At 45.1% G+C, this 23,492-nt stretch overlaps 3 protein-coding genes across 7 annotated transcripts in view; 1 reads left to right on the top strand and 2 right to left on the bottom strand.

Moving 5' to 3' along the window:
• The window catches only part of dnajc14 (DnaJ (Hsp40) homolog, subfamily C, member 14), a 21,789-nt gene extending 9,231 nt beyond the window's left edge, over positions 1-12,558 (bottom strand). Inside the window, exon 1 of one of the 2 annotated variants that reach the window (XM_072666439.1) lies at positions 8,929-12,558. The gene's annotated coding sequence lies outside the window, so the exon portion shown is untranslated. Of the gene's footprint in view, positions 1-356; positions 466-8,928 lie in introns of those variants that run through there. The other variant, XM_072666440.1, reaches the window with a different exon arrangement.
• Positions 3,260-16,157, top strand: nab2 (NGFI-A binding protein 2 (EGR1 binding protein 2)). 3 transcript variants are annotated; one of them, XM_072666442.1, is made up of 7 exons: positions 3,260-3,707; positions 6,373-7,299; positions 8,947-9,080; positions 9,254-9,320; positions 10,325-10,454; positions 10,648-10,833; positions 14,731-16,157. In XM_072666442.1, exons 2-7 carry the CDS (start codon positions 6,382-6,384, stop codon positions 14,808-14,810), a joined length of 1,515 nt encoding a protein of 504 aa, XP_072522543.1. In that variant the 5' UTR covers positions 3,260-3,707; positions 6,373-6,381; the 3' UTR covers positions 14,811-16,157. The 3 variants fall into 3 exon arrangements, with proteins under 3 accessions (XP_072522543.1, XP_072522542.1, XP_072522544.1); XM_072666441.1 differs by having other exon boundaries at positions 6,367-7,299; XM_072666443.1 differs by lacking the exon at positions 10,648-10,833 and having other exon boundaries at positions 6,367-7,299.
• On the bottom strand, positions 15,517-23,492 carry LOC140543343 (uncharacterized). Of its 2 annotated transcripts, none has more exons than XM_072666444.1 (5): positions 23,334-23,492; positions 22,358-22,563; positions 20,978-21,130; positions 20,417-20,622; positions 15,517-19,436 (listed from the first exon to the last, which is right to left on the bottom strand). In XM_072666444.1, the coding sequence occupies exons 2-5, from the start codon at positions 22,467-22,469 to the stop codon at positions 19,263-19,265; spliced, it is 645 nt and encodes a 214-aa protein (XP_072522545.1). In that variant the 5' UTR covers positions 22,470-22,563; positions 23,334-23,492; the 3' UTR covers positions 15,517-19,262. The 2 variants fall into 2 exon arrangements, with proteins under 2 accessions (XP_072522545.1, XP_072522546.1); XM_072666445.1 differs by having other exon boundaries at positions 15,521-19,436; positions 20,990-21,130.

The raw sequence follows: 23,492 nt of genomic DNA, 5'->3' as shown, positions 1-23,492 counted from the left end.
GAACCTACATCTCAAGAAACCCATAAAATGCTCCATTTACATTACTACCCAACCTGCCTGAGAATTCAGGTTCCTGCAAGGATCTAGAACCACGCTAAGCACCGACTGATCTAGCACGCTTGCAGAACGCTGCTGCTGACTTTAAAGACCGGTTTTAAGACTTAACTCAGCTCTATTAATGTACAGGCATGAATATCTGTGCAGAAATGGTGAGAATATGAGGGAAACCGTCTCCAAACATCTGTCAGTTTCAGGACACAGCGCTTGCGGTGGTCAGCGGGCTAAGCGCTAGCCGCGGTGCAGAGGGAGCTCCGGCGGCTCTCGAGGGGCGTCTGAAGAAAGCAAAACCCACTTACGGTCTAGCACGGTTCTACAACAGCATTCGGGTTCTGCAGATGTCGCACACTGAGCTAAACAGGCACTGTAGTTATTCTAGAACCCTGTCCTTGTTGTTTCTCTTTTTGCTGTTCACTTCCGAGGGCAGCAGCAGACCAGTACTGGCTTCCGTTAAGACTGTAGTACTGCTAACCCTTTCCTCCCAGTGAGGCTAAAGTTAGCCTCCTCTTCTCCGCCCCGGGTCTGGATTTCTCCGGTCCACCTTAAATGGCGCGGCGGTTCCTCACGAATAAGCTGACTAATCAAGTGAAACGTGTCGTTTTACACATGCAAATAAGCTTGAACTAATTAAACACTGATCATAATTATTGATTAACTCTCTTTGAACGCGTAAAAATAGATAATAAATAGTCGCTTAACGTAAAATTCCCGTTCTAACGCCTCTAACGCGTAATCTATTTAAGGTGGATCCGAGCATTCAACAGTAGCTCACTGGCTAATTAGCTAGGATAAGTTCATTCATTCAAGCTACAATAACAATCAGCTAATTTAACATAAAATAAATAAAAATCTGGACATAAATCTGAACATTTCTGATCTAATCTACAAATGTGAATAATTTAATCTTGTTATGGTGGCTAATTCTTGATATCTTTGAACATATAAAGTGTTCGTTTAACATAACAGTCGTTTTATTAATATTTTTTAAATGTTTTATTTTTACATCTGAAGTGTTTTAATATAAATAAAACAAGTAAATCGACTTCTAACATCACAGGAACTGCTTTTACTAGTAGGACTTGTATTTTAGCATCTTAGCTAGATAGCATGTTGATGTTTGCCATCAGAAAGTCAATTAGAAGATATTTTTTAGAAGAAGAATAAAAACAATAAGAATTATTTTATCATTATTACAAATTCTGCGTTTTCATTGTAAAAGGGAGAAACTAGGAATAATCCCTAGCTAACATTTGGGTGTTAAATCAATGTAAATAAACTGACGGTCTACATTTTTGTAGGCAATAAATTATATATATTATAAATCAGGTCATAATACTAATGAATATTGTTATTGCCATTGTCAAAACAGTATTTTTAGACCATTTAGAAACGCATTTTGAACAGTGTATCTGTCCCTGGGTTGCCAGCTATTTAATACTATACATATTTTCATTTTCTTCTCTCTGAAGTATTAAACCTCTTCACCGTCGTTTCTCAAAATAACACCCTGTGAATTGATCATTTCCACCCATGACTGCATTTTTGAAGTGCCTTTAAATATCTTGGACGCGTGTAGTCGACCCTGCGGCTGAACATCCATTATGTTTTCCAACTGTTCAATACGTTTTCACTGGGATTTTCAGACTGATATAGCAGTTTCACAGTCATGGCTTTTCTCTAGCTTGGTTGCAGGGTTTTGCCCCCTTTCTTTCGCTTTTGAAAGGGTGAATGGCCCAATGCCCCTCTGTAGTTGGCGGCCTACCATCTGTGTGGGCATACGTTTAAAAAAGGACTTCCAGGCTGATTTCTGCATTATTCAGTTGGCTGAGATGTGAACAAAGTGGGCCAAGTGAGATGCTGCCCACATTGACTTCAACACAAATATAGCCCTTTTCTTTTTTACTATCCCAACCCACCAGTGACCCTATAAGTAATATTACATAAAAAAAAATTGTTTTAGGTTTCTGCTATGGATGTGTTTTAAAAATACATTTGTACAGTTTTACTGTAAATATGTTTGTAAAACTATCTTAGACTTCAGGCAGTGTATTTGTAACATTTGGTGTTTGGAGTTTTTTGCTTCTTATATTTCTATATGTTCATATTTTTATATTTTATTAAAAAAATATTTTTTTGCACTTTTGCACTTTATTTCATTAAGTTAAGGTTTAGTTTAAGTTTAAATTTAGATCTTTATTGAATAGCTTTGATGTGGGCAGACTGTCAAAAAAAGCATTTCACTGCAAGTTATACTGTGTATTACTATGTATGTGACAAATAAAATTAGATTAGATTGGATTGGATTGGATTTGTAGCGGTTCAGATGTCTGGTTTCATTCACCACCACTGTGAGCCATTCAGAGTTGGCACAGTTCTCTTGAACGGAGCATTTCACATCAAAAACAATGTAATAAAGTTGTTTACATCTTAATAACTTAATAAAACATTAATATTCTAAATATTGGTGGATTTCACCTTTAACGTTTTTTTTTTTTCGATTATCAGCTTTAATTGCTGGGCTTTGTTTTGCTTATTTTGCTGGGCAATCCCAAACAACTCAGTCAAAAATGATCGTCGTCGTGTGCTACAAAGCCACAGCCCGCTTCATTACACTCAGACCAGATTGACATCACGGGGGAATCCCACCGGTCGAACCTGCGTCACGCGTGGAATCTTATAGCAGTCGGAAAGAACTCGAGCTTCCACCCACGGAGGCGTTTCCTCGGGCGCTATTTCGTTTCCCACCCGTATTCCGACAAGCCCCTCCCTACGCGCGCTGGAATTGGCTGGCGTCGTCCACTGTCCCGCGCTACGATTGGCTGGCGTTCCGTTTTCTACGACGGATTCGAACTGGTAGCCAATGATAGAGCACAATAGGCTGTGGGGGCGGGGTTTGTCTTGTCTGAAAACGGGTTGGAAAACGTTCCAGCGTTAGCAACAGCATCCCTTATTGATTTATTTGCGATAGCAGCTGATATTATGATTATGATCATATTAGTAGTGAACTGAAGGACATAAAACGCGACATATTAATAAAAAATAATAGTTTTAATATAATAATACTAAAAAAAAAAAAATCGATTCCAGTAAACGTAGATATTTACGTGAGACCCCGTCCGGAAACGGGTGGAAATTGAACCAAAAACGACGCCGTGAAACCCCATCCGCACAACCACCCCCACCCCCCCGGTTGAGAGGCGCCTTAGCCGGGAGAGGAAAGCTCTTTTTCGGTCAGATGGCGTGCCGCAGTCCGCCCACAGATTTCTCGCGCCCACACCGCCAGCGAAAAGACTGTCATTAACAACACAGCAGCACTGGCAGGGGAGGCAGGCGAGGCAGGCGAGGCAGGCGAGGCAGGCGAGCAGGGACCGGGAGGCTGAAAGGAGCGCACCCTTCACTGGACTGAACATGTTAAAGCCCCTCAGCTGAACATTCAGGGGACGTTTTTGGGCTTATTATTATAAGTGGCTCATTCAGGGGGTCGGCAGGCTGGGATGGGAAGGCTTTGTGTAAGCAGCGCCGGTCTCACAGAGGAGAGCTGCTGAAGGTGGGCGAATCCGCACGAGCCAGAGAGAGACGGGCAGAGGAGCCGCGCCAGCAGGCAGGAGCTGTGGGACTCGCCTCGACGTTCAAGCGCTGAACCCTGCAGGGTGAGTGGAGCACACACTCGGCGACCACACTTGAGCAAAGTCTGGAGTGGAGCTCTCTGTATTTTCAGAGCTTTCCACCAGTCTGGGCAGTACTGAGCTAAACCTGGTCCTCTAACTTAACCCTACCCCCTACCCCCTACCCCCTAACCCTACCCCTACCCCCTACCCCCTAACCCTACCCCTACCCCCTACCCCCTAACCCTACCCCCTACCCCCTAACCCTACCCCCTAACCCTACCCCTACCCCCTACCCCCTAACCCTACCCCCTACCCCCTACCCTAACCCTACCCCCTACCCCCTAACCCTACCCCCTACCCCCTAACCCTACCCCCTACCCCCTGGGTTTAACCAGCGACGACTAGTGGCACTGCACCCCACATGGGGAAGACCAGAACTGTACAATTAGATCCATAAATAATGATATAATAACAATAAGGTAATTATACGTGATTTATATGGAGTGATCAATAATGTAATAATGACATATCTATTATTATTATTATTATTTATGAATTATGCCGTTGACCTTTTGCACTTTCCACCTTTCTGTTTCTAATGGAAGTTTTTTTGATTTGAGCAGGGTGGGCTCATGCTCTTGTTAACAGCACCGAGCTTTATACCTTCAGTTTTATTAATTTAGTAAGCGGTATATGCTTCACTAGGGTTAATAGCTTGTGTGTTATTGGAGGACAAGCACAGGAGGAATTCGCCGACAGTCAGACTCTACCGTGCAATATCACTTAATATCATCATCATACGTGACATTTATAAACCAAGCTGCTTTGGATACTGTGCATCTTCCTCATGTTACGATCAGGGCCAAGCACACACACACACACACACACACACCTGCTGAGGAGGTGGGCATGTAGAAATGCACACTTTCTATTAGTAGTACAGTAAACTACCACTAACAATACTAAACAAAATTAATAATAAACAAACATACAAGTGAAAAACAGAGTGATTTAATTGATTTAACATTATAACTTATGGAACTTATGGCATTTTGATTGATTAGCATTATTGTTGGCCTCTGATTTAAATGTTGTTATTATGGTCATCTAATAGAATAAAAATAGATCTGTTATTTTAGGATCTATAGGGGAACCTATACAGTCCTGATGAATATTTAACCTACATGCACCCACGCTGTGCTGTTACAACAGTGTCATGGTCTCATGATTGCCAGTTCCTTGGAATTTACCACCTGAGCCCACACACACAAAATGTTAAAGGTGGTTCAGGGTAGATTCACCAGTTGTAGACCTAAAGGTTGAATTCCATGGACTGATCCAGGTTTCTGCATAATTAAACAATGAATTCAGATTCATTCAGAGTGGGGTTTGGAGGGGTTGGGTGTAAGACGCTCCATTTTTGAGAAACTAACCGAATTGTCAGAGCTGTGGTTCTACAGTGGAGGTAAAGGGAAGCAGACGTCTGAAGCTCTAATAAAAGCTCCTCACAGAAAGTTCTTCACCTAATGGTGATGAAGACGCTGCCTGATGCCTGAGACACTGTTCTACCAGAGTTCTGAGAAGAGCTCGGCTCTAGAACCTGCTTTTAGAACCAGATCATTAAAATGGTGGAGGGATACATGCTGCAGGGCGTTGTTTGACAAATTAGTCCCCAAAAATACGGATTTCTATCATCATCAGTATCCATCTAAAACTTAGAAGACATGATCTAATACTCTGCCGCCTTGCCATAAGCAGCCGGAGTCTGAGAGAGCACAGTTGTCCGTGCTTTATCCCCGGGTGGGTAGATGGCGCTCTCTCCCCCGCTCTCTCATGATTCTTAAGCGATGTTGGCCGGCACAGGCGTCTGTTACCTGGCGGGGTGGAGCTGGGGACCCAGCGCTTTCCTCAGAGCGTGTCGGCTGCCTCCTACTGTCGGAAGCATTGCTAGCGTCTTGGGGAGCTAAGATGGGGGGGACTGTGTGGGTTCACCGGTGGACCTCTTGACCCGGCATCCTTTGAGATCCACGGAAGACGAGCAGTCCAACGCTCGCTGTCCTCAAACCCAGACTGAAGACCCTCCTCTTCTGAGAGGACTCAGTGTGTGTAGAGTATTGTGGTCTCCATACTGACTTCTGTATTTAGTGGCATCTAAGCTAAGAGTGATCTTTTGGACTCTAGCCTCTACAAACTAGCTACAGCCGATTGAACAGTGAAGTCGTAGTCTTGGTGGCCAACATCTGGTTCCGTTCACCACCACTGTAAAGAAACACGAGTCGGTAAGCTTCTCTAGAACGGAGCATTCCTCATGAAAACACCCTGAATTCCTTTGTTTGCATCACAACCATTAAATTAAGCAGAAAAGATGGAAAAACAACCAGATTTCTGCTTTAAGCGTTATGGTTCTGTTATTTTAAGGTGCGAGGGAAATTCATACGTTCCTGATAAATATTTTACTTACACACACCCACACTGTGTTTATTAGTAGTGTTATGGCCTCATGTTTGCCAATTCTTTGGAATTTGTCTCTAGGGCTAGGGGCTGGGGCTAGATTCATGTGAAATCTCATGAAAGCACTTCAACTGTTTATACTTTCTGCAATTTACCAGCTGATGTTTCATCAGAATTCACTTTCTTTGCTGATTTTCTGATTTTTACATCATGCTTATGGTCTGTCCTCATCACCAACCCTTCCATTCAGCTGTAGCCACCCAGGATGTCGCTGCCGCGGACGCTAGGCGAGCTGCAGCTGTACCGGGTCTTGCAGCGGGCCAACCTCCTGATGTACTACGACACCTTCATCCAGCAGGGCGGCGATGATGTGCAGCAGCTGTGCGAGGCGGGCGAAGAGGAGTTCCTGGAAATCATGGCTCTCGTAGGCATGGCCACGAAGCCCCTGCACGTCCGCCGCCTTCAGAAGGCCCTCCGGGACTGGGCTGCCAACCCTACGGTCTTCAACCAGCCCCTGGCCACCAATGTGGCTCCTGGAGGAATCCCACTCTTTAAGATAGACAGCAGTGGCGCCGGAGGACCTGGCGTCACAGGGTCGAGAAAGTCCTTGAGCAACGGTCAACCGGGGTCCCCCTGTGACCGAGAAGATCAAGGAGCCTGTCTCACGCCGTTACGAGACAACGGAAGTCCTAGAAGCCCCTGCTCTCAGGCTTCACCGCTACCACCTGATCATCTGTACAGGGACAAGCTGAGCCCCATGGAGCCTCACTGGCTCAGCCCAGACCCAGATGGAAGTGTGGGAGCCGACGAGGACCAGCCCAGCCCCCCTTTGCCTCTCACGGTTCACTCTCGTCCCATTGGCCTCTCAACGCCACCCACCTCTTCCTCATCCTCCTCCTCATCCACCACAGCCTCTCCATGGCCGGGCGGTCAGCTGGACCCAGAGACGGTAAGGGCCGTGGGCGAGAGCGTGGACAGGCTGCTCAGGACGATGCCACAGGCCGACCCAGGCGAGGTGAAGACTTTGCTGAGGCTGAACAAGAAGATGGCCAAGACTGTGGGCCACATCTTCAACCTGGAGCCACACGACAAGAGTAAAGAGGAGGAGATCCGCAAGTACAGCCTCATCTACGGACGCTTCGACTCCAAGAGGAGAGAGGGCAAGCAGCTGACCCATCACGAGGTACGTAAGCCGGGGGAGATGAGAGGAGAGGAGAGTTTGGGGAACTGCGAGTTACTGCGGGGCGTTTCAACTCCACCAACCTGCCATATGCTCCGGCAGTCTCAGAGGACCTGCCAGAGCGGTGCTGAGATAAGGCTTGTGATGTGGTTGCGTAAAGGTATAGAGGGTAGGAAAACACTGGAGCGCAGTCTGAGTGGCTGTTTAGGTGGCGCTGGTCTAAAATATCAGCATCATCACTGCATTTGGAGCCCTGTAGAAATAAAGCTTATAATTCTCCGTAAGGCTGATCCAAGTGCGTTTAGTCCTAATTTCTACATTTTAGAAATGTTTATGTACCGGATACATCATTATATGAACAAATAAATAATAATATTTTAAAATGACATTTATATTCAGATTTGAATATTATTAACTCTATAGGCTTGTGTGCCATAACTATTTATACTAGTTAATAACTGAGTAATAAGCCCCTAGTTTATTACAGAGCTTCTATGGTGACAAAGTGGGTGTGGCATATTAAAGATAATATAATATAAGAGACTTTGAGATAATATATTGAGACAAGATAATATGTTGCCACAAGATAATATATTGAGTCCACGAGATATGTTGAGACTACACGATAATATGTTTATACACCATGAGATAATATATTGAGGGCACAAGATATGTTGAGACTACACGATAATATGTTTATACACCATGAGATAATATATTGAGGGCACAAGATATGTTGAGACTACACGATAATATGTTTATACACCATGAGATAATATATTGAGGGCACGAGATATGTTGAGACTACACGATAATATGTTTATACACCATGAGATAATATATTGAGGGCACAAGATAATATATTGAGACCATGAGATAATATTGAGACCATGTGATAATGAGATAATATATTGAGACCATGAGATAATATATTAAGACCACAAAATAATATACTATATAAGTCCACAAGATATGTTGAGACCACAAGATAATATGTTGAGACCACAAGATATGTTAAAACTACAAGATAATATGTTGAGACCACAAGATATGTTAAAACTACATGATAATATGTTGAGACTACAAGATAATATGTTGAGACCACAAGATATGTTAAAACTACATGATAATATGTTGAGACTACAAGATAATATGTTGAGACCACAAGATATGTTAAAACTACATGATAATATGTTGAGACCACAAGATATGTTAAAACTACACGATAATATGTTGAGACCACAAGATAGTATATTGAAACCATGAGATAATATATTCAGACCACAATATAATATGTTGAGGCCACAAAATAATATGTTGAGACCACAAGATAGTATATTGAGACCATGAGATAATATATTGAGACCACAATATAATATGTTGAGGCCACAAATTACGTTTCTAGTGGCCACAAAATAATGTATTGATGCCATGAGCTATATTGTGGTCACAAAATGATATATTATCTTGTGGCCTTAGTATATTATCTTGTGGCCACACCTTATTAAAAACAACCACCCTGTCACCTTAAGGGCTCTGTAGATTCTATATAAAGGGCTAATGTGTGTTTCTTGGCAAATGTGGTGCATACAGCGGCAGGGTGTATCAGCACTGATAGCTTAATGGCCTTGCCTGTGTCTTCCTGCTTAGATGATCATCAACGAAGCAGCTGCCCAGTTCTGTATCCGGGACAATGCCCTGTTGTTAAGACGAGTCGAGCTGTTCTCACTGGCTCGGCAGGTCGCGAGAGAATGTGCCTACACCTCAACGCTCAAACACACCAGGTCAGGACCCCGGCCTTTGTCCTCACAGTGAAAGCAGATGTTAAAAACAAAGGGAAAACAGATTAAAATAACTGAGGAGTGAAATATAATGATGAGTATGATGATGATGATGAGTAAATCAGTGCGTTTCTGTGCTGTTCATTCCTCTGTTCGTTCTCTCTGTGCCATCTTAGGACCAACCCTGAGGACTGTACTGCGTCCTGTACTGACAGTGCGGCTCCAAAGAGAATCAAGCTGGAGGTCGGTGTGTTTACAGAACTTGTTCAGAGCTTCAGAAGTTCAGAATATCTGTATTATGATTATTATGAGAGACCTGTTGGTTGGTTTTACTCTGACTATACTGAAGAACTCAGAGGGGAATTACATTCTGTTTCCATCAACATTTCCACCCACACGAATAACAGTGGCCACAGCTTCTTACCCACTTACATTAAACTGTCTTTACTGAGTTCAGACCATGCCTTCAACGGTGATTGTGAAATGGGAAGAGGACGTATGATTGTAGCAGAGGGGAGAACTTGGGCTGGGTTGAGGCTTGAAGGCCAGACAAGGGTGGGACAGAGTTATAGAAGGGGACACAGAAGGAAGAAGGAAGGAGGAGGAGCTTCAGGCATGGTCACCCTCTCGTAGTTATGTTATTATTTCATAACTCCATTCAGAGTAGAGTACGTAGTTGTCTATGAGCCTTGCTGACCTGATAGCAAGACACACTAACGACTAATTCAGCTAATAGAATAGGACTCTCTGGAGCAGATCGACATCATGACCCTATTGGCACCATGCTGCCTAATGCCAGGCGTGGACTAGTAGAGGGGTATGAAGCCCCCCAGCATTGAGGAGCTGTGGAGCAGTGGAAGAGCTGTGTTCTCTAGAATGATGGATGGTGGTGGAGCTCCATCCAGTACTTTTGGATGAGGATGAGTGAGGTCCAACGTCCTGACCTCACTAACATGCTGATCGCTGAATGCAATCAAATCCTCACAGCAATGCTAATCCTAAATCTTCCAAAATCTAGTAGAAAGCCTTCTTCTCTGGACAGTAGAGACAGTTACTCCAACAAAAGCAGGATTGACTCTTTTTAATAGCCTTGATTTCCGAAGGAACAATAAAAGGGCAGGTGTCCCAATACTTTTGTCCATATAAAGTAACTTACGTATAAATGTACTTACAAATAATATCATTTCCAGATGATTAATAGTATAATAGGAGGCCTGGGATTATTAATGTGCATCCTTTCTCTCCAGATCACAGACTCAGACGTCGCTAACCCCATCCGTGGGTCGAGAGGCTCAGAAGCAGTAACCCACGGCAACCTTAGGACAGCGGCAGATGACGACAGCCTCTCAGGAGAGAGTCTCGACAGTTTAACCCAAGGTAAAAATCCGTCACGCACTTCTTCGCTTGCCAATGCCACTGAGTAAACATCTGACCGATGTGCTCTCCGCTGCTCTGCAGCACCACACTCTCATATGTCATCGTCCTGCATTCTGTGTTGCTGTGAATCACCAGGCTGCTGTGCAGGACCTGCTGGAGAATGATCATGTTGTGTCTGTGTGTGTCTTAATAGATATAGGCCCACAGTTGCACCCTTCCTCATCCCCCCGCCCCCTCACGGACACCATTGGCCCTGTCAACTGGAGTCGCCAGCTCATGCAACAAACGCTCATGGACGAGGGCCTACGATTGGCTAGAATGGTGTCCCGTGACCACGTGGGCAAGGTCAGCCTAGGTTCAGAGAAGAGACAGACTTCAGGTGAATACCAGAACTCTGATCTACGATATTAGCTTCATTTGGTTCACGAAATTGTGAAATGTGAATCCTAGCAGGTCTGTTATATCGAGTTCCTGCCAGTAGAGGGGCACTAGGTCTCAAATCGAGGTCATTCTGAAGGGTAAAATGAAATGTAGCGTACTGTTGATACCCATGATGTACTAGAGGCAGTAGCGGAGGGGGAGGAGCCAACATAGGAAGCTGCCCACCCGTTCGTAGCTTCCCCCAGCACTAGCAATGCTCCCGACACACGGAGGGTAAGAACTTTACACGTCTCCTCCAATACATGCAAGGCCAGCTGACATGCTCAGGGGAAAGTGCCAGGGCCCCAACAGACGGCCAACATTGCTTAAGAGTAATGAGGGGAAACAGCGCCATCTGTGGCCAGCTGTGCTCACTCCGACTCCGACTCCGGATGCCAAAGCGGCATGGCTCGGGATTCGAACTTGCGACCCTTGGGCCATAATGGCAGTGCAATAGACAGCTGAACCATTCGAGGCCCCAGTGACAACCCTCCCAGGATTTCCCAGGATTCTCTGTATTTACCCTTCTCCTTCACTGTCCTCCCATATCAATACTTTCCCTTTCCCGTTAATCTCTGGCATTTTTAACCTTGGCAGTAACGTTGGCGTTTTGACTACACCACCCTCTGAGAACACAGGTGGCAGTATGGATGCACCGATCCATCCTTTTCTGTTCCGATACAGATACCGATACATGAACTTTGAGTATCGGCCGATACCCAATACCGATCCGATACCACTGTTGAATTAATAAACCATATACCTGACCGTCTGGGAGAGACTTAAGACATCAGGATTGACGTAATCATTATTTTAGTAACTTTGTAAAACAAAATATAACAAATGAACCCAGATATTAAATGAACCAAATTTCTGTTTATTGGTCACTAAAATGAATACCTGTGCTGGACCTCGGCACAGTGCTATCTGGGCTCAGTCTGTGAGAGTAAAGAGGAGCGAGCAGCCCCTCCCTTCTCGGTTCTCTTTATATGGAAGATGAGCTGGACTACTCGCTGATACTTGTTGACAGCATCTACCAGTAGTAGAAGTAAGGCCATTTTACACCTGATGCAGTAAACGCACCGCGTCACAAGCAGCCTGGTCCTCCTAATCAACCTCAGATTTCACACATGCTAAAACTCTACTACTCTACTCTACTTTGATGCAGGATTGCCGTTATATTCCACTCTACCGGTCGCATTCTCACTAAATGTACAAGCTAGACCAGGGTGGGCAATTCCAGTCCTGGCCCAGACAACAGGAACGTGGGCTAGGTGGATTCCAGGTGGGCATGGGCCGTACAGCTCTGTGTGGGTTTGTACATGTTTGTTACTGAGTCTCAGTTGGGCTTCCCAAATGGGCCCCATCGTGCCGGCCCACCTTAATCTCACATGGGGCCTAGATGGTAGTACTGCTCAGATGTGGGCTATGTTTAACCCCTCCTGGCCCCATCACTGATTCTGGTGGAGATTCATATGTGAGGTTCTCCGTTGGGCTACTCATGCAGGCCCTTTGGAGCTGAAAGTAAATATGCTTTTTATTCCACAATAAGGAAAGAAGGGGGGGGGGGCTGGCTTGGACTCTAAGCCGCCCACCCTCCCGCTCAACATACCGTGACTTTGGCTGCGTCCCCAAAGTCTTTATGTCTTTACTCCACTGAGGCAGCTACACTGCTGCTGAAACTAGTGTAGTGAGTGAGGTAGTGTGTGGTTTGGGACACAGCCCCCTTAACTAAAGTGTCAGACAGAAGGAGTTAAAGCACAGGAACATGGGCAGGTAGTGGGTAGATGTGGCTGACATGGTATCGGTGGACCGGCAGGCAGGAGTGACCCCAAGCTCATGCTCAACTGAAGCTGCCAGAACCTCGTATAACATCTTCCAGCCATCATGTGAAGCACGTCCTGTTTGTACTTCAACCGTTTAGAACCTGTTCAGGTGGTCTCGGCCCGCTTGTTTTGTGCGTACGAGTGAGAAAGGCAGCGATAATGATTAATTAATTTATCACAATACGATACAATATCGTTAATTGCCCACCTCGCTATCAGTTCTCTATATCAGACTGGATTCATTACTTTCCCTTCTGTCGTCCCATCCAGCTCTTGCTGCTGATATCAGCCCCCGTCCAGGCTGATCCTCCGCCTCTAACAGTAGAGTGGACTCATTTGGGCTGATCTGAGACACCCTGAGGGGCCGAGGCAGAGGGGGGCAGTGGAATAGGGAGTAAAGCGGGGGTTAATCTCAAGGTTTTGGGACAGCGGTGCTCTCACAAAGACTGTAGTTTTACAAAGTCCTTTCAGACGCAAACGTCCCTGTAAAGGACTCTCGCCGTGAGGGATCATGCAGGAGAGGAAGCAGCCGAGGGAGGGAGAGAGAGAAAGAGAGAGAGAGAGAGAGAGATGTATGGGTGGATGGGGCCACAGGAAGTAGTGTGGGGGCGGTAAATTGGAGCTCCCCCCTCCCTCTCTGACGTCAAAGCCTGTGAGAATGTGTGAGTGGAGGGCGGGATGGATGGATTGAGAGAGAGTGGGGGCGAGCGAGTGGGAGGGAGTGAGAAGGGCGTCGCATTGACTCATAGAAAGACGGAGTAAAAATAAAACACGTGGGCTGGGAAAGGGTGCAGTCTCTTTTATTTCTCTCTCTCTCGCTCGCTCGCGCTCTTCTCTCTCTCCTCGTACTTAATGAGAAAAAAGTCAGCTCACTAAAGTGTCTGCAACTTTTTCAGCTCGCATTTCGCTCTCTAACACTTCTTCTTGCTCAGAAGTCACTCATCCTGCCTCTCTCACCCTCCCTCCCTCCCTCCCTCATCCTTTTTGGCTTTTGTCGGGTGTCGATTCACCAAAGTGTTAAAAAAAAAGAAAGCGCTAAACTTTGACAGACAGCCTTTCTTTCCCTCAGTCCACTAACATCACAGCAGGCCGACCCGGCACTGGGCTCTTCTTCTGACTCTAATACTGTTCAGAACCTGAGCCTGAGCTTCTCCTTCCTAAATCTTCACCTCCACCCTCCTCACGGGCCTAAACTGATGCCACACCCAAACAGACCAATATCCACTGTATGCAAATCACTCAGGTGATACGGCACACATAGGCTACCGTTCCCAGTCCAGTCCAATCCAGTAGAGTCCAGTCCAGTCCTGGGCTTATGAACCCAAAACAGTCATAATTCATAATCACATGACCGTTTACAGAACCTCTATTTATCCCTTATTTATCCCTTAGAATGACTCTCTCAGACCTTTAAGACGGATATATGTAAATGATCCGTGCTCTGATTGGATGCTTTGTGTTGACCTGCTGTGCCTTATTCAAAAAACATGTAGTTTCAAACACAATTTTTATATATTACCATATATACATACGCATACACACGCAGTATATGTCCAAATATTTGTGGACACCCCATCAAATGAATGCATTTAGCTACTGTAGTGGAGAACTCCCTGTAGAGAAGCACTGCCAATAGAATAGGACTCTCTGGAGCAGCTAAACCTATTGAACCTATGGGCTAGAAAGGGGTATAACCCCCCCACCCCACCCCACCCATCCACCCCAGCATTGAGCTGTTGAGCAGTGGAATAACTGTGTTCTCTGGAATGATGGAGGAGGAGCTCCATCCAGTACTTTGAGATGAAGTTTGGGAGTTGGGAATGAGTGAATGCAATGAATTTGAATGCAATCAAATCCTCACAGCAATGCTGCTCTAAAATCTAGTAGAAAGTCTTAGAGAGACAGTAGAGACAGTTACTCCAGCAAAAGCAGGATCAGCTCTTTTTAAGAGCCTTGATTTCAGAAGAAACAGAAAGTGTCCCAATACTTTTGTCCATATACGCAATCATTTCTTCTCCTCCCCCTCGCAGAGATCGAGAGCAGAGTGTCGGAAAGACGAGGCCTGTCCCACAGGAGCGGCAGTCCCGGAAGCACCAAAGACGACCCTTAACCCACGAGCTACAGTTTGCCTTGCTGCTCAACTCAGGTCCCACACGACTGGAACCCCCCAGAGGTTCTTCACATCCGCTTTCCCAAGACGTGTTGCAACCCAGTCCTGTTGCGACGCCTGGAACTGCACGCCGCTGTACGCATCTTCATCACCTAACTCCAGTCTACGTTCCACCGCTCTGGTGTTGTGATTCAGCAAACGGCTTCAGATGCAACATGTAAATCTTAACGAGGGCACGAGAACGGCTCCTGTAAATACACAGCACCCCTGGAGCGAGCCGTTTGGCCTAAAATGCCAGCAGCGGTACAAGCCGTGCCTCCGCTTTCTGTCTTATTTCTATTTTTTTTTAGTAAAATTCTAATTAACATCGCTCTAATGCAGTTTTTTTTACTAGCAGCAGAAATTCTAATTATAGATATCTAGTTATTTTTTACTAGCAGAAATTCTAATTCCCATGGCAAGCTGATTTAGCTTAATCCTATTTTCTTGATATCAGCAATTCAATTTCCATGTGATTTTAAACTGTGATTTTAACTTAAAATAAATTTTTGATATCAAGAAGAATTATTATATAAAAAAAAAAATTTATTAAAAAACAATATCCAATTTTTCTATATCACTAAATATAATGTAATAAATTCTTACTAGTAAAACTAATTTTTACTATAGTTTACTAAGCCAGATTTAGCTGAAATGACATTTTTGCTAGTAAAAGAGTACAAATGTAATTTTTGACGGGAAAAACGAACTTTTTACTAGATAAAAATAAATGTTTCACATCAGTAAATTAAATTTGAGTTTTTACCAGATAAAACCGAGTTACGACTCGCATCACTGGTGGCATTTAGGGCTCGAATGGCTCGACATATCACCCCTTCCTTTCCGTCCCGCCAGTAACGACCACCAGTGCGAGCAGTGCGTGCGTCAACCTCCTAACTGACGTACCTTTAGTTGAATGGCGCAGTATAGCAGTAAACTCCGTACCTGGTGCTAATCTTCGGTCACGTGTAGAAATCAAGGCGTAGGATTAGAGTGTGTTGTGGTAAAAGTGATCCTGCTTTTGCCTGAATTCAAAGTACTGTCTGACCCTCAGTTTAATTGTGGATGATTGTAACACTAATACACTAAACTACGATACACATACATGAACTGTAGTCGACTTTCGGGGTCATTTGGTTAGTTAAAAAAAACATGAGATTTTCATGAGACTCCTTCGTATTTAACAGGTCTTAATGGCAGTAGATTGTAAGGCCCTCACTTCATCTCATAGTAGACTTCACTGTTGGCATCATACTGGCATCAGATAATTTATTTTTTAATATTCTCAATAAATGGTATTTTATTGTTTTGGTGGGCTCCTGCTTGTTTTTCTTACTTGTTGCTTATACACAACATGGTCAGAAGTATTCAGACACTCTCTACTGCTTGATTCAGCTACTTTACAGGGATATTCAAGCTCAAATGAAACCTTTAACCCTGTCTGCCAACCTCGTGCTCGAGGTACAGTAGTCTCTGGAACAGGGTTGGGTCACTGAGGGCCTGAGTCCAGCACAGGTCGGTGATTTTTACACTGTACAACATCTGCTGAGTCTGGGAATGTGACCCCCAGCGCTGCTGTAGAGTGAGATCTTCTGGTTTAAAGACTAAGACTAGGACACGCCTCTTCTGATGACGTGACGCAAAACTACGAGCACTTTTATGGTGGGCTGCTTGGAACCCAACTATGATGAGTATTTAATAGCTTCTACATCAGGATTTCCAGTGGTTTTATCCGCTTTATTTGCACATATTTGCATATATTTGCATATGATGCATGCTGTGTAATGCAGTCCTGTGAAATATTATTGATTCTGTAATATAAAATGACATAATATGACAAAAAAAAAAACACTTTTGGTAAAAGAGCGATATGCTCTGAATCTGCTGGACATGACCCTGAGGTCACCGGGCTTAGAGGGGCCTAAGGACCACCCGCTTTGAGCTGCAGAGTTCTGAAGGATTCCAGAACCTTTCAGTTGAGTAGGATTGCTAAAACTAACTGTCCAACATCAGCACCTGACCTTACTAACGCTCTTGTGACCGAATTCAATCAAACCCTCCACACAGCAATGTTCCAACTCTTACAGTAAGGCCGTCCAGATGAGTGGACGTTGTTACTGCAGTACCCAGAGACAAACACCCTGTTAATACCCTTGACTGTAGAAGAAAGGCTTGATTTTAGAGGAACCGGCGTCCACATGCTTGTGGTCCATGACTGCAGTTGGTTTCTGGAGCTGTTTCGTTTGCATCCCGCCCCCTCCCGTACAGTGATTCACCGCCCACATTCTCCACCAGGTGTTTCCCTGCGCTCTTATTGGCTCTGCCAAGCTGGTGACGTGAGTGATTCACACCTGACCCGCCTCAACGTCATGGGCTAGGAGACGCAGCGCTAAATATAGCCCGAGTGGACCGGCTGCATGTACGAACATCACGACCATGATCAAACTGCAGCGCAGAGAGGATGCTAATGCGCTCTCAGATGTGTAGTCATGCTTTGCATTATGAAGCTGAAGCTCGGGCTGATGTTAATGGCCTGCGTGTTGTTGTGCTGAGCGCTGAATCATGCTGATGAATCCCTGATTTTAATACCATTAGTCATGAGTATTAGTATTACGGGAGAGCACCCAGAAGAGACACCTGCTGATCCAGCGTTCCTTCAGAAATCAGGGGTGTTAGAGCCTAATAGATGCTGGAACGATGAACAGTGCTGTGATTGAATTCAGACACATGGCTCACTCCAAAGGTACTGAATAGATCTCCATCATCACTCCAGAGAACCCCACAGCCCAGTGCCGGGGGGGGGGGGGGGGGGCGTTACACCCCCTCCAGCCCACGCTTGGGCCTACGCTCTTTGGGCACGGTGACCTTAGGCAAATGTGCTCACGAGCGTCCCGTTCTACTGGTCAGTGCTTTTCTATGGAGATTATGGAGAAGCTCTGTGAACCCCATACTCTTTAAAAGGGGTGTCTAAATACTTTTGGTCATACAGCTTTAGCTGACCCTTTATTCTGAGTTAAATTATATAATATTTAAAAAATTCAAAATGTTATTCGTTAAAAACGGATCACCCAACATCAGAACCCGACCTCACTGACGCACCCGTGACCGAATTCAATCAAATTCTACTTTTTCAAAAGAAATATAAACTAATAAACGTATTAATATTAATGACAAATATATTGTGATATATAACATGCATTTGCTCATGCCTTTGGCTGCACTAGCCCTGGACTGCTTGAGCATATGGGGCTTCGTAGTGCGTTCACGCCACCTAGTGGAGAACTGGCCAGCTTTTTAAGAAGCATGCCGTGCTTTGTAATACACACTCAAAGAAGTGCAAAAGTTTGTGGACCCCTAGTCAAGGTTTATGAATGCTGATGTTCTAAGAGAAAATCAGTGTCCAAATCAGTGTCCAACCAGGGGACTTGATGTTCTTTTGGGTGGTTCTTCAATGGTTCTATAATAAATAACAAACATTTTGGGAGAACGAACATGCCCGAAGCCCCTCTTCCCAATCTGATATCCTATGAATACCATCTCTACACTGTTCCCATGTCCATGACATGTCTTTGCAACCCTCCGCCACCCTGTCTCCTCCCTTTTTCTCTGTTATCTCTCCTGAAGAAGCAGAAGCCACCTGAACTCCAGCCAAAGTTCTCGGAGTTCTCCTCCCAAATCATCAAAGGCTGATGCTGTGAGGATTCATGAGGAGCGTTTGGAGGTTCTTCAGCTTGAAACTGTGAAGAAACCTCTTAAGCTGTTTTGAGGAACCTTTAATAAAAGGTTTCTTGAAAAAGGTTCCTGAGGTTTCCCTCAAAGCACCTTAAGAGGTTCCTCCACCTCCAAATGTTCTCGGTCTAGTTAAACGGTATCTCCGATATATGGTCCGATGTAGCACCAAAAAGGGTTCCAGCATTGTTAGGAGTCGAAGAACCTGTTAATTTAGTACTGTAATGAACTATACAGTGCACTGTCAGTGCCAGAGGCATCAACAGATCAGCAGCCTGCAGGTCCAAGTCCTTTACTGCAGCATGAAGAAAGCCAAATACAGTCCAATCAAGCTCAAGGTCTTGCATTTTTAATGTTTTTTATTAAATATGAAAACAAATCCTTAGAAATTTTCAGTTTTTGGCTTCGTATGGTTTAATTATACAGGTTACTGTTTACGCTACAGTCCATCAACCAAATCCTAAAACTGACCACACATACAAATCAGTCATTTTCAGGAAAACTGTGTCTGATTCCGAAGTAACAGATGCCATGATAAATCTAATATCAGAAATTCAGATCTACCCTCCAACACCTCGGACGGGTACCTCACTACCCTACCTAACTTTAGAATCACTGAGACTCTTCTACTGCCACCGCAAAGGCCACCAGCAGGTCGTGGCTAAGGACTCAGGGAAGCCCCGTTCAGGTGGTGTGTGTTGTAAGATGGCGAAGAAACTCTCCCTTGGTGGTGGTGTGCCCGGGAAACACCGCATGGCAGAATTCACACACCTGGGACTGCAGCGTGACCCGTGACATCAGCATCCCCCCGGCCTGGCTCAGCATCTCACTGTTCATGAAGGAGGAGGACCACGGCCTCTGCGACACAAAGAAGGAGACCAGATGTTTATGCACCATATTCCCCAACAGCAGCCTCTGCGGCCCCAGCTTTAGGTGATGAAGGGCTTTCTCTAGTGGGCGGGGTTTATGTAAATGTGTAAATGTGTAAATGTGTACAGGAGTGTAAAGTCAAGTCTGTGATGTAACAGTTTCGGGGTTTTGGAATTGGCCTGTTTTACAGCTTTGCTTGGGTTCTCCTGGATGTTGGAAGTAGTTCTTCCACCCTGTGGTTCTCGGACCAGACCTTATGGGCCCTGCAGATGATCCACAGTTCTGTGCCAACCTAACCACCTCACAGTTAGGGTTAACAGGTGGGCAACATGACGATATTTTACCTCACAGCGAACGTTTCCGCTTTCTCGCCGCTGTACCTGACAACCCCAAAGATCTACAGAACGAATATGTGGACCATCTACGAGACCATGGAGGCTACTCTGAGAAACACTAGCTCTGCTTCTCTAAAGTTAAGAGTAAGCCTGTTCTAAAAATAGTCTTTTACAATGTCAATTTGAATATTGACACTAGATGGACAAAAGTATTGGGACACCTGCTCGTTCAGTTTATCCTGCTTTTGTTGGAGCAACTGGAGGAGGATCAGGATGTTGGATGATCACCACCCTACCGAAAAGTCCTCAGTGGAGCACCATCCACTGTTCTAGAGAACACTGCTCCACAGCTCAAAGCTGGGGAGGGGGGCTTTATACCCCTCTAGCTCATGTTAATAGTAGCTGAATGCATTCATTAGAAGGGGTGTCCACAAACATTTGGACATGTATTTTAGGTGTATTTGTTTTTGTATTGTAATGAATTTCGTCAACATTACTGCTCCTATGTTAAGCAAGGCCTCAATGCAGAGCTCCTACTCGCTTCTCGCCGGCGAATCCAGGAAGTCCACTTTTAGAAGGTCAGTCGGTTCTCCAGCAGACGTAACAGGAAGTGAAAGACAACAAAGACTTTACCCGTGTCTGTTTAGCTGCTTGGCTGCTGTGCCACCGCTGCTCGGCCTCCCTTAACTCGTCCACTATGCTGGTCTGCTGTGTCCCCTGCTGTCTCTGAGAATCCACCGACACTGCTTGATCATGGTTGTTCGGCCCTGCCTCCCCCCACGAGGGGCCAAGCTGTAGTCTGTCCAGCGCTCCAGCAAGGGGAGAGAGGTTAGCGTCAGCTAGAACACAACAAACAAGAGACCCAGGGGTTAGATTTTAAAGGTATGGTTAATTAGTTTCACAAGTACACTATATGGACAAAAGTATTGGGACACCTGCTCATTCAGTTTATCATGCTTTTGTTGAAATAACTGTCCAGGGAAGAAGGCTTTCTACTAGATTCTGGAGAATGACCAGGATGTTGGATGATCAACCCCAACCTCATCCCCACCTCATCCCAAAAGTACTGGATGGAGCTCCACCACCATCATTCCAGAGAACACAGTTCCTCCACTGCTCAATGCTGGGGGGCTTTATACCCCTCTAGCCCATGTCTGGTCTGCAACTTAGGTGTATAAAATAAACGGTACCCACAGTCCAGCCTACCTCTAGTGTGCAGTGCGAGAGCCTGCACCTGAGCTGCTTTTGCAGGAACACCAGGATAAGCGAAGGTCTCCTCGTCTTCTGTGCACTGGACCGGGATAGAAACCAAGTCTTGGAAGTGGCCATTAGAAAGAGGAGCCACACCTAAAACAGACGAAACCAAGCTTTCAGTTATTTCTACTGAAGCCTTCACTGCTTCAGGTTCTTCAAGGGTTCTTAGAACCAAGACAACGGTTCGATACAGAACTCAAAGAATCATTTCAATGCTTTCAATGGTTCACTGCCTGATTAAGTAGTTCTCAAATACAATAACAACCAGGTATACTAGGTAACCAAGTATGACCAAACAGGCCAGGAAGCTGGTCAAGTACTATGATGGTGGCCACCATGGTGTTCAACCAGTATGACCAGCTTCCCAGACCAGTACACAGATCCATCTGAATGCGTAAATGGTTCTTTTCGTCTGATTAAATGGCTCTTTGATCTAATCAGCCAGTACGACAAAGCTGAGCAGCTTGACCACCACGAGCAAACTGGTCAGACAATATGACCAGCGAGACCATGGCGGTCAACCAGTATGACCAGCTTCACCAGTGCACAGATTCATCTGAATGTGTAAATGGTTCTTTGCTCAATTCTTTGCCTGGTTAAATGGTTCTTTATATAGTCTACAAGGACACCAGCTTGGGCAACCAGTATGACCAGACTGACCATGGTGGTCAATCAGTATGACCAGCTTCACCAGTGCACAGATCCATCTGAATGTGTTAATGGTTCTTTTCGTCTGATTAAATGGCTCTTTGATCTAATCAACCAGTATGACCAAACAGGCCAGCAAGCTGGTCAACTACTATGATGGAGGCCAACCAGTATGACCAGTTTCACCAACTGAAAAACCCATCTGAATGCTTAAATGGTTCTTTTCGTCTGATTAAATGGCTTCTTCGATCTAATCAGCCAGTACGACAAAGCTGAGCAGCTTGACCACCACGAGCAAACTGGTCGGACAATATGACCAGACTGACCATGGTGGTCAACCAGTATTCCCAGCTTCACCAGTGCACAGATCTGAATGATCTGAATGCTTAAATGGTTCTTTGCCTGATTCATATAGTCTACAAGGACACCAGCTTAGGCAACCAGTATGACCAGACTGACCATGGTGGTCCACCAGGATGACCAGATTCTGTGTACAGAGCCATCTGAATGCTTAAAGTGTTCCTCATATTCCAGGGAGAGAATATGAGGATATTAAGAATCGGTACTGTTTACCACCAAAGCGGTTCCACCAAAGGTGAACTGGGAGGACTGGAAAATACTGGGATTCGAGGGAAACTGGGAATAGTTTGAGGTCATTGGTTTCGAGGGTACCTTGCTGTCTTCTCAGCGCCTCAGTAAGTTTCTGGAGCATTGCAGCTTGTTTCTTGCAGAGGGACTGAAGGCAGAGAAACTCCTGATACAAGGCCGTGTACGCGTCCTCCATCCTGCAGAACTCAACCGCTGTCCAACTGTCAGCCGTCACTCCACCTCAACAGCCACGTGCTGGGCTTATCACCGCGTCATTCAGCGAGGTCAGTCTGCAGAAGGAAGAGTCAGATAAAAAGAGAAGGGAAGAGCCCTGACTGCTCAAACTGCTCAAACTGGTTGAGGAGCTTAGCTCTTGACCAGACCAGGGTATGTTTTTGTGAGAGTTTCTGGGGTTTGCTTTACCAGCATGACCAACCAGTATGACCATGATCGAGATGGTCGACCAGTATGTCCAGCTTGACCAACGTGCTCAACCAGAAACAATCAACCAGTATGACTATGCTGGTCGTCAATCATTACTAGCGTGACCAGCCTGACCATACTGGTCAACCATTAGAACAAATTTCATCAAACTGGTCAACCACCTTTATCAAAATAGTCAAGTAGTATGATCAAGCTTGTTGACCATCATGACCAAGCTTGAACAGTTGGCTTGCCAGTAGTATATGAGAGACGTTTCTGCCTGGATGACCAGTGTTTTAACCACTGTGACCATCAAAGACCATCTAAAACTAGCTCCAGCACTGATCCAATGACTTTGTTTGTTTAGTTAATTGTTTACTTGTAAATAAGTTGAAACCTTAGCTATTAAGAGATTATTATTTATAGAATTTATTTTCATTTCTATCTAAGTGAATGATGTATTATTCAGCCTGTAGATGCTGTCTTTTAACACTGGCCTACTTCACAGAGCTGAACTGGGCAGCTTGTTGGAACTGTCCGTTCCACCTTAAATATTGCAGCAGAACTGCTGAGCGACTTAAGGTGGAATGGACTCTCGAATTAGCAGCTGGCGAAAGTGAAGAAACACAGAACTTACCTCCACACACACTCTCACACACTCTCACACACAGCTCAGAGTCGTGTCCGGCTGGCTCTCCGGACTGGGTGAATGTTTACACCGCCCTCAGTCCGCGACTTTTACAGGCTTTGCCTGCCTGAATGCAGAAAGTGAAAACAGGAACTGAGGAGGAGCAGA

The sequence above is a fragment of the Salminus brasiliensis genome, chromosome 21 (assembly GCF_030463535.1).
Source record: "Salminus brasiliensis chromosome 21, fSalBra1.hap2, whole genome shotgun sequence".
Taxonomy (NCBI): domain Eukaryota; kingdom Metazoa; phylum Chordata; class Actinopteri; order Characiformes; family Bryconidae; genus Salminus; species Salminus brasiliensis.
The sequence above is the reverse complement of the archived record's forward strand: the minus strand, read 5'-3'. Positions and strand labels throughout refer to the sequence as shown.

Bases quoted from the DNA above. Each gene is read 5' to 3' on its own strand.
- LOC140543343 (XM_072666444.1), bottom strand. From the start codon at position 22,469: ATGGAGGACGCGTACACGGCCTTGTATCAGGAGTTTCTCTGCCTTCAG. The intron at 20,623-20,977 runs GTGGGTACCGTT...GTTGTGTTCTAG, and splicing joins CACTAGAGGTAGGCTGGACT to CTGACGCTAACCTCTCTCCC. The intron at 19,437-20,416 runs GTAAAGTCTTTG...TTTGTGTCGCAG, and splicing joins AAGCAGCTAAACAGACACGG to AGGCCGTGGTCCTCCTCCTT.
- nab2 (XM_072666442.1), top strand. From the start codon at position 6,382: ATGTCGCTGCCGCGGACGCTAGGCGAGCTGCAGCTGTACCGGGTCTTG. The intron at 9,081-9,253 runs GTCAGGACCCCG...GTGCCATCTTAG, and splicing joins TCAACGCTCAAACACACCAG to GACCAACCCTGAGGACTGTA. The intron at 10,455-10,647 runs GTAAAAATCCGT...GTGTCTTAATAG, and splicing joins TCTCGACAGTTTAACCCAAG to ATATAGGCCCACAGTTGCAC.